The sequence below is a fragment of the Emys orbicularis genome, chromosome 1, assembly GCF_028017835.1.
Source record: "Emys orbicularis isolate rEmyOrb1 chromosome 1, rEmyOrb1.hap1, whole genome shotgun sequence".
NCBI classification, from domain to species: domain Eukaryota; kingdom Metazoa; phylum Chordata; order Testudines; family Emydidae; genus Emys; species Emys orbicularis.
In genome coordinates this window covers 242,405,714-242,421,470 of record NC_088683.1, presented here as the reverse complement: position 1 = coordinate 242,421,470, position 15,757 = coordinate 242,405,714, and the positions used below count along the sequence as shown (strand labels likewise).

General features: G+C 40.1%; 1 protein-coding gene across 1 annotated transcript; it reads left to right on the top strand.

Moving 5' to 3' along the window:
• The first annotated feature begins 2,149 nt into the window (after positions 1 to 2,149).
• Positions 2,150 to 14,338, top strand: LOC135895422 (acetylserotonin O-methyltransferase-like). The gene is made up of 8 exons (XM_065423534.1): positions 2,150 to 2,263; positions 3,885 to 4,059; positions 6,244 to 6,373; positions 7,555 to 7,623; positions 8,187 to 8,305; positions 12,004 to 12,144; positions 13,360 to 13,482; positions 14,127 to 14,338. Exons 1-8 carry the CDS (start codon positions 2,150 to 2,152, stop codon positions 14,336 to 14,338), a joined length of 1,083 nt encoding a protein of 360 aa, XP_065279606.1.
• The last annotated feature ends 1,419 nt before the right edge of the window (positions 14,339 to 15,757 follow it).

Genomic DNA, 15,757 nt, shown 5'->3' with positions numbered 1-15,757 from the left:
TTCTGGCTTTGACCTTTTCAGGGGGTTCATCTACTCTCCTTAGACTTCAGCCAAAGAGGCAGCACATGCCTGTAAAGACAGACACTGGAGGGCTGGGCTGCTTGGAGTTCTTGATTGGGGCTCTTGATTTCCAGCATCCTGCTTGGTTGAGGTGCCTCAGTCTTTAAGGCGGAGTGGAGGTGGGGGGGTGGGACAGGGGATTCCAGCCCTTCCCACTCCACTGGGTCCCAGCCCAGGGCCCTGTGTAAGTCAACTCCTGAGTAGGGGACCTCCCTACATCCACTGCCCAGGGCTACTTCCTACCACTGTCCCTTCAATTTGGGGTGTGACCTCTATAGTCCAAGCCACTGTGGCGGCTTGTCTCTAGTAGTGCCCCCTCATGGACCATGAGTGGCGCCCTGCCATGGTCCCAGGTTCCTCTGGGCAGGGCAGACATAAGTTTGGCAGGGTCAGAACCCCCACAAGGTCTCTGTGCTTCGGTCAGCTGGGTTTCTCTTAGGCTGGGTGATCCTCAGCCTCTTCCTTAGACTCCCTTGATTCTTTCCTGGTGTCTGCCTTCGCTGCCAGGATAGTGACCCTTCCCCTCAGGTAGGGAGGCAGCCAGCTCCTGCCTCTTCGCCAGTCAGCCCCAAACTGAGCCAGGTTCTCTCTTTTTCTCTCTCCTCTGGGCCTGACACTGGCTGCAGGTATAATGGGGCAGGGCTAGCTGGGCACAAAGGCTGTCCTTAACCCTTTCTATGCTGGTGGACAGTTTCTCTGTTTCATGGCAGACGTGCTCAGAGAATACAATACACTTAAGTGCATGTAACATGTTTGTAGTGGCACTATGTAGTGAAGACAGAGAAAATATGGCATTTTAAATAATAACATTCTGTACATCCACACATAGGCCAGAATGCTTGTAATAATTTAGGCCTAAATTTAGGCCGAGTGTCTCCAACAACCTTTGGATAATTGGGGTATACTTTTATTTTGGAACAGAGTGTCCACATAAGGCACTATTGAGGAAACGCTTATTCTGCAATAGCTATGCTGGTCAATTTCCCTGTGTAGACAAGGCCCAAGTGACTAAAATGCATGATGTTTTGTTAGCTGTATTTCACTTACAAGTTTAGTCTTGTCTAGAAATTATGTTAAATCAGTAAGTAGTTCAGAGTACTGAGGCTGGAGAAACTAATTACATTAACTAAGCCTGCTACTACTATTTGTTATAGGAAACTGTGCTTATCTACAGCAAAAGTGAACAATGAAAAACCCTGAGTGTTTCAAAGAGTTTAGCTTAGAAATCACATCTCTTTTTCATGGTCAAGAGAATTGATAGTTCTTAGAGAGAAAAAAAGCAAAAAGGAAGAAGCTTTGAACTGGCTTGTAAACTAAAGATTTTCCCATCACTTGTACCTTTACTTAAAATAAGGCTTTTATTTTAAGTAATAAAAAAATTTAATTCCAGAAAAATTAAAATAGTTTCAAAATGATACCTGCATATTGTATTTTGTGTATAATGGGAGATAGTCTTATGCTGGTATAGGTGGCAAAGCTTGGCTATATATACCTGGAAAAGGTAATTTCGAGCTGTTTGGGGATTGTTTGATAATTCATTTTCCCGAATTTTTAAACTCTACTTTAGAATTGTATGGTTGAACTGACACAAGCAATTCCATAATTCCACTGGCTGATAAACTTGCTTGGAGATAAATAAGGATCTATATTTAAGGATCCTATAGTTCCACACTGGTGCCAAAATAGCATAGAACTAGGATAAAAGTTTGTCGTTGTACCATGGTTGTGATTAGACCCTGAATTAATGTAACTGATTTATTATGTCTTTATAAACTGTAACATCCCCTGTTCAGGTTTTCAACATTGTAAACACTATCAGCTAAACATTTTTATTTTGCTTTCTATAATTTCTCATTAGCTTTTTAAATGCCATTTTGGCTGATGAAACACATAAATTCATAGTAATTCTCCAGCCTGTACTTTATGGACAGAGAGCCAAAGAACAGCAAGAAACCTAATAGAAGTAACTAGCTGATTCAAATTCTTCAACCAATATGTGTGTGTTTTTAATAACATCTTTCTCACAACTAATAAGGTTAAGTGAACTACCCACTGTGATGTGTATCTAGTGGAAAAGAGGCTTATTTAAATGACGAAGGCAAGAGGATCTCTCACAGTGCGCAGAAGGAAAATGAGCTCCACAGAAGACCTTGACTATCCTCAGATCTTATTTCAATACAACAATGGGTTTTTAGTCTCAAAGGTAAGAATTACAAATAATGCCTGGAAATTATATTAAAACTAGGTAGGTAGAAATTTCCAAACTCAGTTTAGATGGTTATTTTAAATCTTGAGAAAGGAACAGACTCAATACAAGGGGTCCCAATTTTAACCTCAATCTCCTAGTAGTTTGTCAGATTTTAACTTGAAATAGGCATGATGAAAGTTTGCAGGAAAAAAACCCTGTAAGAGACCTTCAAGGATGGGCCAACTCTGAGATAATTTATCCAACTCCTGGAATTTAGGGGTTTTGGGTAAAGGGAACCCAGATCTGAACCAAGTTGTATTATTATAAAGTCTTCCAAATTATGCTTTGCTAAATTAAAATCACCCACAATCGTGCCAGTCTGTTTTGCGAATAGAATATCTCCACATAACTCTACATTTTGGGTTTTTCAGATAAACAGACCACAGATCCAAATGACCCTTGGTTTTGATTTTGAAAAATCCAACCCCAGATAACACAGTTTTGCAAAAATATTCTCAACTACAGTGAATTTTGCATATCTGTACTTACCTTGTGCTGCAAAAGAGAACACAGTGGCTTAGTTATATTTTGGCAAATTATATCCATGGGCGGGGAGGGAAAACAGATCTAGTTTAATAACTGCCTTTCAAGAAACAGAATGGTAGTAAGGCAGAGGTGGAAACCCAGAGATTTCATTTCCCTCTTTGAAGATTTTTTTACAAACCATGTGTTCCAATTAGTATTTAATATTTCCTGCTCTGTCAAAAGCCAACACAGCAAAACAAGAAATACCATTCATAGGTGTGTGTGTGTGGGGGGGGGGGGGAAATTAAATGCCCAATGAGTCTCCTTTCCACTGTGGAGAGAATATAGGGTAGTTTAAACAATAACAGTTTTTTAAGCACTCAGAGACGCAGTGGATGGCCAACATTTTTCAAATTCACACTCTTAAAATATATTTTTGAAAGATAATCTGAAGATAATTTTGATTCTGCTGGATAGTGTTATGTTATCTCCGAGAGGGAGAGGGGGAACTCTGTGGAGATTTACAAAGGATCATGGCAAGAAGGAGATTAGAACTGCTACATCTGGCATTTTCGTGAACTTTTTCTATGACAATAAAATACGCAATCTAGCATTATGTGTTCCATGCTAGATAGAAAAACATAAATAAAAAGACATTTGTTACAATTTGGGGATAGTCTATTAGATCTATCTAAGGGCTCCAAAGCTTTTAGGATTGTTTCTGGCTTTGATGCATGAGACTTATTGTTTTTTTAACAATATGTCACATCATCAGTCCCTTAATCATAGCACAGTGCCTTTAAAAGGTGGTATTGTAAGGGTCTGTTCTAAACCTATAAAGGCAAAAAAAAAAAAAAAAAATGCATACACAATACCGGCCTTAATATGTGATCATTTAATGGGTAGTTCAGCAGGGAACAGAAATAAAAGAAGCAGTGCAACTTAAGCAATGGTCTCAGTGCTAAAAGCAACTGCAGCATTTTGATGGTTGAAAAACACTTTAATGGTGGTTTTTACAATTCTTGTAAAAAATTTTCACCTAAGGAGCTGCTCATCAGGGGGCATCAGCACTTTTTCTTACTCCACTGTTTCCACCGCCGTTTGCTTTCAGATTATGTTTACCGCCTGTGAATTGGGAGTGTTTGATCTATTGCTGGAGTCAGAAGGGCCCCTGTCTTCAGATGCCATTGCTGACCGTTTGGGCACCAGCGCCAGCGGAATGGAACGGTTGCTTGATGCCTGTGTGGGATTAAAGCTCCTGGGAGTCGAAATGAAAAGTGAAGGAGGTAATGTTGTCGGGAAGGGAGAAGACTAACAATTAAATCACTGTTGGTTTTAAGGCCTCATTCAATAGTATGTGTGTGACTGAGTTATAATATTAAAAGCAAAAATGCCAGAATGAGGGAAGAGGTACAATGTGGTTTGAGAAATCTCAATGCAGCAGATTTACAAAAACTGAACGTGGGTAGGAGTAAGAGAGTAAAACAGATACATAGTCACTCTTCTACCCCTCCTAAGAACCTATTTAACTCATTGGACCAAATTCACAAGCAATAGTAATTACCCATGTGTAAGGGAATTTGAATTTAAGCAGCTGTAAGGGAATCTAAGAGAATGTTGTAAGATGTGTAATGAATATATAGTCTGGAGGCCAGAGGATGGTATTAGTTACACTAATTTAGACTTCTTTAAGATCTCCCGCTAACTTGGCCAATTGTCTTTATATCTTTATATCTTTATTACATAAAGTGCAGTTTCAGATTTCCTGAGCTAAAGACAAGAGGTCAGATCCTCAGCTGGTATAAATGGGTGGAACTCCATTGAAATTGACAGAGCTCTGCCTGTTTACGCTGGTATGGACCTCTGCAGTGTGAAGTGCACTTTAGAAATATTTACAGATAGCCTAGAAAGAGATGTGTTAAGACAAAGTAACCCTGATTGAAAATCCTATGTATACAAAGAAACTTCTTTGCTGTGTGTTCTCTGCTTTCAGCCTGAATTGTGCCCTCAGTACACGATTTAGCAGGCAGAAATGAGGAGAAAAGCCCACAGACAGCAGGAAAAGACTGTACCTGATACATCTACTCTTCCTAATCTGTTGTATTCCATATGCAGCAAACATCGGTGGATCTCTCTGTAAATGCCACTCACACATTTTGCTGACAGAAGCTGCAGTAGGTGTTCTCCCCATGGGAATCAAGCAGTGTTCTAAGGATTAATATTATCCCATTGGTACACAGGGACTGCTATAATAAACATCCAAGAAGAGTGGCCTTTTTACAAGTACCTTCTCTGCTCTTAGGCCACGTCTACATGGGGAAGTTATTTTGGAGTAAGGAAGGGGGAATTTAAAGCGCTATAGCCATTACACAGTAGCTCCCCGTGTGGATACTCTTATTCTGGAATAAGAGTTGGCTTGTTCCAGTTTTGCTTGATCCACTTCCAAAATGGATTAATCTAAATTGGAAGAAGATACTGATATTCCACAATAATAGTGTCAGCATGGGGAGCTCTTACCAAACAGCTATTCCAGTCCATTTCACCATGTAGACAAGCCCTTAGATATCTGTGGCCACTTCAGAAGCCACCTACACCCTTTCCATGGCAACCAGCCCAGCTGCAGGAGCATAAATGAGGCAGCATCCACCCTACTAATGGAAATTCAGGTGGATGCTTCAGAGGAACTTTTCACCTCCGTGGCAGCTGCCTGGGTGTAGAGCACACACAGCGACTCTCCTGGAGCTGCCCAGACCCCAGTCTTCCCATCACACAGAGTTGAAGAATAGATTTAAAGCCTAACCTGGCTCTCATTGAATTCAGTGGGAGTTTGCCTGTGCTGTAAGAGAGAGAACACATTCTATACCAGCCCATATATCTGTCCACGAAAGAAATATTGTAAGCATAGTAAGAGCCCAAAGCTTTGCATCTGTCAGATGACTCCCATAATCAGCCAGTGAGAATATTGAAATTCAGTAGCACTAGATGACCTCAGAAGTGTCTGAGCTTTTCAAGTTAGGGATTATGGGTGGTATTATGTCCTGGGGACTTAACTCTCCCTCTTGGTTTCCTCACCAGACGAAAAAAGACTGGTATGTTAGGTATTATTGCTGAAATAAGATGCTTTTGAGCACCTACACTAAAAAGCATAGTGGAAAGAGATGTCACCACAGGCGTTTGGCTTATACACTTTCACAAAGAAATGGTGATGGTGATGGGGTGTGCTTTTTACATCCTGGAATCCTTCATTCCAGATCTTGCAGAATCTGATGGGTAGATATGGTATGCTATGCATGCGTGCTCCCAGACCTTCCTCCATCTCTGGTCTATCTAGAGTGGGGAATCTCCTGCAGTTTCCTTTTTGCTTTGGTTGCATTCCTACAGCTTGTTCTTGTTACACAGATTATGCTGTAAAACAGGCTTTGCACAATGACAAGTTTGTAAATGTTAACTTACCTTCTTTTTCCCTTTAGCCTTTTACAGGAACACAGAGCTTTCCAACCTCTACCTTACAAAATCAAGTCCCAAGTCTCAGTATCATAATTTGATGTACTACTCCAAAACTGTCTATTTGTGCTGGCACTACCTGACAGATGCTGTGAGGTAAGGAGATGAAATCTTATGTCGTTTGTACAAAACTCATGTGCCAACATCCATTGCAATAAAGCACTTTGCTACATTTGTGAGCCTGCTCAGGAAGAGGCGTGTCTTTGGAGAAACAATAGAAAATGAAGATATATGTAACCCACACACTTCCTGGGTGTGGTGCTCTGTCCCATGTAGTAGCACTGAGACCACTTGGAGATTAATGAATCTGCTACAGTGTTAGCTAACAGCCATGTGGCTTGAGGGGCATGCATTTAGCTCCAGAAGTCCGAGGTTCAATCCTGCCTGCTGATGATACAAACACCTCTACCCCGATATAACGTGACCCGATATAACATGAATTTGGATATAAGGCGGTAAAGCAGTGCTCTGGGGGGGGGCGGGGCTGCGCACTCCGGTGGATCAAAGCAAGTTCGATATAACGCGGTTTCACCTATAACGCAGTAAGATTTTTTGGCTCCCAAGGACAGCGTTATATCGAGGTAGAGGTGTATTGACTGGTAATTGTTTCAGAAGTTGAAACAAAGTATCACTATCAAAGTATACTTGTTGAAGTGCAAAGTATCACTATCATTACATGAGCTTATGTTTGCTAGTGCTTCAGTGGATGAATTCACTGCAGATTCAGGAAACAGACTTTTATACTATGCTTCTTTGTTGTATCCCAAGGGGAACATTTAATCATGATAATAGTTTCTGTGGAGGGAAGCCCTCGGCCAGGCAAATGATGATGAGGGATGCTTGCAGGGATCCTAATTGGTTGTGTTGCCAAAGGCAGAAGAAAGTGAGGAAGGAAGTCAGTGTATATTGGGCCAGAATCTCAGCCGGTACAAGTCAGCACAGCTCTTTATGGCGCTGTGTCAATTTACACCAGCTGAGGATCTGAGCCCTGTCTCTGGTACATCAAATAGCAGTTGTGTTTCCTTCCTCTTAGTGGTGTCCAATAATGAACTTTAAATAATAACAAAGTAGAGACTGATTTCCTTTTTGAATCTTTTGGTGTGGCACAGACAGTTTTCAGAATGATTCAAGCAATCAAAGAGTAACCCTTGTAATGCCAAAGGTGATTTCCTTTTTCCTGAATAAGTTTAATTAAATAGGTACCTTAATAAAATTGCCACCAATGCAGCAAGGTGTTAAACCAAAAATATGCTCACAATTTTGTAATTTTTTTTAAGAGATGGGAAAAACCAGTATGAGCGAGCATTTGGCGTTTCATCAAAAGACCTCTTTGAGGCTCTCTACAGGTAATAATCAATTTAGTGTTGGGACGACTTTTCTATTTTGTATTACTACTTCAGTGGTGAAATATGATGATTAGTCCTATTCACATGAAAACCCTGTCATTTCAATGGTATCCAGTATTGAGAATATCTGGTATTTCTAATATGCTTGTCATTTGGTATCAAAGCAAAAAATTCTTACTTGCAACCTATCATGAAAAGTTTGTTATGTACCATAGTTGGTATAATGGAAAATTCTGTTAAATGAGAAACATCTGGGGACCCTTAGGCTTAGCATCAGAACACACTGCTAGATGATAAGTGTAACATGTTTTTCTTCCAGTTAGTCTCATAAAAATGTAGGAAACAGGGTGGATATATTTTTAATGTTTTGAATAGCTACTAGTGTAAGTTTTTTTTACTAGTGGTCACCGTAGTCTATTGTGCATGCTGGCTGAGAAGCATTAATAATAATTAATAATATAGTATTTGAGATAAAAGTTAGTGAAAGAGTAATATTATGCTAGCCATCAATGAATGTGTCATAATTTACTTGTGCTACAAATAATGTTCTTTCAAATCACTAGATCAGAAGAAGAGATGATCAAATTCATGTATGGTTTAAATGCAATTTGGAGTATATGTGGCAGAGATGTGATTGGTGCATTTGACCTTTCACCTTTCACCGTCATTTACGATCTGGGAGGTAAGTGTCATCAGAACATTTAACTGTCTTCTTTTGTAAGCTATGGATAAGTAGCACTTATACTACGACCTGTGTGAGCAATGGAAAAACAGGACAGACTTCAAGGCCAGGATCAATCACAAGGGAAGCATTTTACATTTTGAGCCAAAGTCGTATAAAATTATGAAAATGATAAAAGCATTAGAAAGTGGAATGTTTTTCTCAGTCTAAAGAACCCCATAGATCTAAGCAGCAGCTTATTTTCCTTCTCATTGATTGGGTAGGTTTTTCTTCTTCCATTGCTTAAGAAATTCTACCAAAATAGCTTCCAGGCTACTCTTCACTTCATTCAGTGACTTTAGGTTGATGAATTGCCTACATACTTCTTACCCCCAAACAGCTTTACCGTTGTCTCTGTATTTCGATCCTGTCAGGATTTATAGCACCATGCAATCTCCATTACTACGTCTCCCCTGATGTTTTGCTCTCCCAAGTTTCTAAAACACAGAAAGCAGAAATGAAGTCTGGCTAATCTGGTCTGGCCATTTTCACTTCTCATCCTCTAAAGCCATTCAGTATGCCTCAGCTGTGTCTTGTTCTTCTTTGCAGTGGCCTTACCTATGATTTTCTGACTAATATTGATGACAAATTTCTCCTGGAGCTGTGCATAGCATTAGACCAGCCTCTGCCAATGTAGTTCCCTTATGGCAGCAAATATAGCCCCGTAACAGGGGTAGGCAACCTATGGCATGCGTGCTGAAGGCAGCACGTGAGCTGATTTTCAGTGGCACTCATACTGCCTGGGTCCTGGCCACAGGTCTGGGGAGTTCTGCATTTTAATGTAATTTTAAATAAACTTCTTAAACATTTTAAAAACCTTATTGACTTTACATACAACACTAGTTTAGTTATATATTATAGACTTATAGAAAGAGACCTTCTAAAACCATTAAAATGTATTACTGGCACGCGAAACCTTAAATTAGAGTGAATAAATGAAGACTCGGCACACCACTTCTGAAAGGCTGCCAACCTCTACCCTGTAATTTGGCTGTAAAAATTCTGCAGATATTTTCAGTCACACAGCAATCACGTCTGTGCTTTTCGTGATGCGACTGATGTATTAAGGTCTGCTGCAGATTATGATGATGATGATGTTTTCAGTGTTGTGTATTATTATTTCAAATTTTTCTTGGCTACATTTGTTGGGTTACTTGCATGCCCTTAGCCCTGATTCAGCATCAATGGGAATGATCATGTATTTAGGGATAGACCTGTACTTAAGCACCTGGGTGAATCAGGGTCCGTAAGCATGATTTGTTCTGCCCTCTGACTACTTCATTTTAAGTAGATCTTGCTGGGAAAATGAATCTCACACTGCAAAAGTTTCAAGGTTTTAGAAATAAACTGTATCCCAACTTGGGATGAAAAGCCAAAATCTCAAACATTTTTGCAGAAGAGAAATTCTGGAATACTTCATTTTAGAAACACCAAAGTGTTTCACTGTTTCCCAAATGAAAGATGCTTCTTGGGAGCCCTGCTCTGAGGCAACCTCACCACAGGAGCTGCAGAGGAGCCAGAGAGCTGGGGGATCCCGGAAAACTGCTCACCAGATGGGCTGCTGGTGAGGCAGAGTAGGCAAGCTGGCAGGAAACCAGGCAGGCTTCTATTGAAAACTCGTCTGGTTTCCTTTTGAAAGATTTGTTGAAAATGACATATTCCCATGGAATATTTTGCATTCGACGAAGTAGCATTTTCTGATGGAAAAAATGTGTTGTGGAAAATTGATCACCAGCTCTATTTTAAGTACGTTATCCTGAAGCTCAATGTGTTCAGAGCCATGGAATCTTTCCAAAATGTCCCATGCCCCACCCATCACTTGAACACAACTTATAGTTCCTTTTCCCCTCTCCTGCCTTCTCCCCAAGACAAATGTACTGGTTGTCTTGCAATTTCAGTCCTCTGCTTCCCAGACTGGAATCAGTGTTTTTATTACAAGGGATTTAAAAGTGTTCTTGGTGGCTGTTTGTATAGAATTAATATTGAAGAGCCACTATACAATTTGGTAGTCTCAAAATTTGGACCACTTGCTTCCCTCCCATCCTTCTTTCTGTTTGCAAAGTCCATGTACAGAAAATCTTTTGGTGCCCTTTTTCGGTCTGAATCCAAACCCTAAAATAGTTGATGGGAATTGTCCCATTGACTCCACTGATCTTTGGAGAAGGCCATTGTTGAATGCTCACTGCCCGCAGTCTTATGCAAATGAATAGCTCTGCAGGAACAAAATCATGTGTTTGTGGGATGGAGCAAAAGCAGCCGAAGCAGAGAAACCAGATCCGTTTTCAGTTCACTGTTGTAAACAGTGAGAAAAACATGAATTTAAATATCATGGGAAAAATAACCTCAACATATGCTGTCCTTTTAAGGTAAACTAACTCAACTCATGCTCCTCACCAGTTTCTTTCCCCCTCTGGGCTTTGTTTTTACAATACAAACAAAACCCATCCTGAACATTAACTGTAATGTTTTGAATGGTGAATACTGGATGTGAATCTTTCACATTTTTAACAATTCAGTTATTTTGCTCATGTCTCAGTGTGGCATTTTCTATATACCAAGACCTGGCTTTGGTGTAAACCTAATGGGAGGAGGTAAGGGCTTTTGAAATCCAGCTTGTAGGGAAGGGTGCCTAGAGTTCTAATGCATTGCTGCAGCGACTGTGCTGATTGTGACTATGCTGGGACACAGGAGACTTGTGTTCTATCCCAGCTCTGCCCCTGGCCTGCTGGATGACCGTAGGCAAGTCATTTCCCCTCTGTGGGCCTCTGTTGTCCCATCTGTACAATGGAGATTATGATATGTGCCTTCTTTGTGAAGTGCTTTGATATTCATAGATTAAAAGCACTATAGACTCATAGACTTTAAGGCTGGAAGGGACCACTGTGATCATCTAGTTTAATAGCACTATATAAGAGGCTAAGTATTATTATTTGCTATATGCATTCCTAAATATTGAAGATGGGAGCTTTAAAACAGAAGAATGGTTCATCGATTTTAGATAAGGGGAAGCTTTTAGTTTCATGCAGTGCTGGTTGAAATTTTTTCAGAATGTTTTCATAAAAAATTGAGGTTTCTGTTTTCCAGTGTTCAAAACAGACCCAATTTTATTGGTTTAACACCTCATGTTTTATGGCAAACACTGAAATGGTTATCTCCATTCCTGTTTAACAAAATAGAGGGTTTCAGTGAAATAAACTTCCAGTAACTGCTTTCATTTAAAAAAAAAGTCCTAAAAAGTTAATGAAAACTAAAATTTAGAAAAAGTCAATATTTCATAAAGTTTTCATATTCAAACTGGTCATTTTTTGAAAGAGAAAACTCTTCATTTGAAAATTTCTAGCCAGCTATAGCTGCATCACACTGTGTTGTTAAAACAATATCCTTTACAGGCTGGTGGTTAGATCAGAGGACTGGGAGCAGGGAAAATTGGGTCCTATTTCAGAGAAGACAGATAGGATGGGAGACCATGAACAAATCACTTATCTCTTTTGTACTTCAGTTTCTACTTCTGTAAAAATGGATAGTAACATTAACCTACCTCTAAAGGCATCATGTGTCTGAGTTCATTGCAGTCTAAGTTTCTTAGATGGAAGATATTATAAAAATGACCAATATTGTTATATTTGAGCATTTACCCTGTATTTCACTTTCACTATAAGGATGTGCAGGTGGTTTGGCCCAGGAATGTATTTCTTTGTACCCAAATTCTACAGTCACAATTTATGACCTACCTAAAGTAATACAAGTGGCAAAGGAGCATTTTGTACCCCCAGAAGAACGTCGGATCACTTTCCATGAAGGTAAACTTGGTTCATTTTGTGTGTGCTCATATGCAAAGAAAAATGTGCTGAAGGGACCATGTTTCATTATAATAGAGTGTAATGAGCAATGTACGCCATTTGAGCTTGGTTACTCACCTGGGAGAAGCTGAGCTATTAATTGCCAAGGATGCAAGTATATTCCAAGGCCTTGAACATCATCCCAATTAAACAGCAACGTAAAAATTAAAAACCAAACTCCATGCTGTGTGCCTCCTAGCCCTTCGGTGTCACGTGGTGGGGATGCAGCTTTACTGAACAATTGTGGGGAGGTCCAAAGTGTGCAAAATTGTTGAAAACAGTAGGTTGTGTAGATTAGTGCAATGTGACTGGCAACAAAGGCCCATAAGGAAGTCCATGTTACATTTGAAGGGATAAATGCTGTTGGGGTCCTGTTATGATATAAATTGAGTGTTGAGACATCTTGCTTTTAGATGTCTATTTTTACCGTTTAAATAAAAATAAATGGTCAGTTTTGGGGGAGTGGGGGTCGGAGGAGGAGGGGAGAGACAGAGAAAGGGGATCCAGCAGTGAAGAAGGGGAAAAAGTAGAGGGGGGTGATGACCTAAAAGCAAAGACAGAGAAGTGTGACAGACGGTTTATATGGGTGAAGCAGACAGGAAAGAGAAAGAGAGAGAGAAATGAAATTGGCATTCAAGTGGATGGATAAAGAGCACACCAGCAATTATTCAATACTGGGAGATTTGCCCCCTAAGTGGGCTGTGAATCTTCTTTATTTGTATTGTGGTCCCACCTAGATTGGAGGAGGTTTTTTAAATGTAATTGATGTAGAAGAAGGTGAAAAATAACTTTTTTTGGTTTGTTTAGAGAACTCTCGCCATCCCTTTCTTTTTACTGCATTACGTGTACGTTCATTTCTGTCTCTTCGGAGAAATTGTGAAGCACTAAAATTTTCCCAAAGAATCAGATATGTCTCTTAAATGTTTGGCTGCTTACATTTTTCAGGCCTCTTCCACACTTAACACGAACAAACCCCCTTCACACTGCCACACAGCATTGAGAATTTTTGCCATACACGCTTAGCATTGGCCGTGAGCATGACAAGCCAAAAGAGTGTAGTTTCCCAGCAAGTCTTTTGAGTAGTTTTGGAGCTAGCTTGTGCTTTTTGCAACACCAAATTTAAAATGTTTGCTTATTTAGGCCTGTTTTTTGCATTGTTTTTCTTTTTTGTTACAGGAGATTTTTTTAAAGATCCAATTCCAGAAGCTGACCTGTACATTTTGGCTAGGATCCTGCATGACTGGGCAGATGACAAGTGTATGCAGCTACTAGCAAAAATCCACAAGGCTTGCAAGCCTGGTATGTTTTCCTCTTTGCAAAATACAGACTTATATGCATCATTTGGTTTGGACAGGGTTTTTGTGCTTTTTTTAAAAGGTCCATTTGAATGAAAGATTAAGTAAAGAAACATACACTGAAAACCTTTCTCCTTTTAAGTCAGTGATTTGCATCCAGGCCATGTGAGTAATAATGGCCAATGTGAAAATTTTCACAATTGGTTTCTAGGTTTGGGCACTTCACGTTAGACATGGAAGGCCAGATATTTAAAGTTATTTAGGTGCCTAATGATGTTGACAAGCACCTCTTCAATTTCTGAAAATTGCTAATCTGCATTACTACGTGCCATGGGGTTTGATTTTCAGAGAGGCTGAGCAACCACACCTCTGGGGTTCATTTCTGCTGGCATAAATAAATGTTTCAATCCCAGCTACTAGGTTCCCCTTCAGTCTCTACTTTTGAAGTACAGGAAATAAGTTAATTGATGCACAGAATCCCTCTTGCTATTTCATTAAATACTAGAGCAATATAACGTGATTTTTCTTTTCATTTAAGGGAGATCACTAAGGTTTTGGAAATACCTAAAAATGCAGTTGAAAAATAAGCTTTAGCGTCCTCCTCTGACAAATTAACGTGTTTGTTTTTAAATCTCTTTATCCCACCAGGGGGAGGAGTGCTGCTGGTTGAAACACTTTTGAATGAAGACAAAACTGGGCCTTTGGAAACCCAGCTTTACTCTATGAACATGTTGGTTCAGGCTGAAGGAAAAGAACGAACGCCAACCGAGTACAGCAAGCTCCTCGCTGCAGCTGGTTTCAGAGAGATTCAGGTCAAGAAAACAGGAAAGCTCTATGATGCCATTTTAGGAAGAAAATAATTCTGTCTCTTCTTTCTTGCCTCTTGTTAGATGTGTAAATGCAGTGACGTGACCAGCTTTTACTAGACTGCAGCAGTGAACCCCGCTCATAGTTAACCTTGTCACTTTCTTTGTACAACAATACACTGCTAGAACATTCATTCATTATGTATGTTGAGCCTACAGGGATTGACAGTGCTTGAATGTGACTCCTGTTTGGTTCTGGACTCTAACTGTGGGAATAAAGTAATTAACACATGTTTAACAAGAAATAGCATGAGAAAGCAACACTATGGAAAGCTTATACTCCTTGCATTATACATTTTTTCTATTCTGTCAGACTTTGTACTTTCCCCACTTTTTGCATATTTAACATAATGTCTGACCCGTCTGGGTTTGTACTCAGCTTTCTTCTTGCAAATATAAACTGTACATCACTGTACTGATTACTGTTGGATGCACTGAGATTCTATGAAAATTTATACAGTGTAAAGGGAGTGAACTCTCTCTTGTCAAGATTTGCCATCTTTCAGTTTCTTCAAATGTTCCTTAATTCAGTCTCACATCAGAACAACAAGAGGACAGTCAGTATAATGAAAAGTATGAGATTCAAAACTAATTAAATGAAGTGTTTCCCCCCACACTGTCTGTGGCACTCATTGCTACAGGATACCACTGAGGCCAGGAGCTTAGCTGGATCCAGAAAAGTAGTCAACTTTTATATAGATAAGACTATTCCCCCTGTTCCCTCCTCCTTCTTAGCAGGCCCAAATATGCCTGCAATGCACTCCCACAGTCCCACCCCTTACAGCTTAGGGTCATGTACCATTTTGGGCCTGGGATCTTTATCCCAACCCTTTTGTACCCCATGGGAGGGGTAAGGAGTGAGGTTGTGCTCTTGTCAGTATTTCTTTGGTCTTTTAGTGTTTTATACCTCCCCGACCCTCACACCTTTGCCCCTCCCAACTGGTTGCTTGATTTTGCCTTGAGATAGTGGTTGAGGCAATCTTAAAGTGTGCTCTGAGTAACACTTTAACTGCTCTATTCTGTTCCCATTGTACTAACAAATCCAGCTGACTAGGCAGAAGCAACATCACAGTGTCTTTGTCCCTTGTTTACACAGATTAGTATAAGAGTATCAAAAAGTCAACCCCAAAATTCTATTCCAGGCTAACAAACAGACCTATATATTAACACTGATTCCTGGGTATTGGGAGTTAGGAGGATAATTTTTCTGGAAGCAAGTCATCCCTCAGACACCTTAACCTGGACTGAGCTGACCTTTTGAGGTGAGGTAAACGGAGTGGGTTTGCCTCATCTGTGGCACTGTAGTTTGCCTCACCAGCTGAAGGCAATGAGTACAGAAGTCATGTGTTGGAGACCATGTGACTAAGAACCAGGCTTACTGGGAGATATAAGGGCAGCATGGGTTTAGTCAAG

Excerpts from the sequence above, each read along its gene's own strand:
- LOC135895422 (XM_065423534.1), top strand. The coding sequence starts at position 2,150 with ATGACGAAGGCAAGAGGATCTCTCACAGTGCGCAGAAGGAAAATGAGC. Across the intron at positions 6,374-7,554 it reads TACCTGACAGATGCTGTGAG|AGATGGGAAAAACCAGTATG; the intron begins GTAAGGAGATGA and ends ATTTTTTTTAAG. Across the intron at positions 13,483-14,126 it reads CCACAAGGCTTGCAAGCCTG|GGGGAGGAGTGCTGCTGGTT; the intron begins GTATGTTTTCCT and ends TTATCCCACCAG.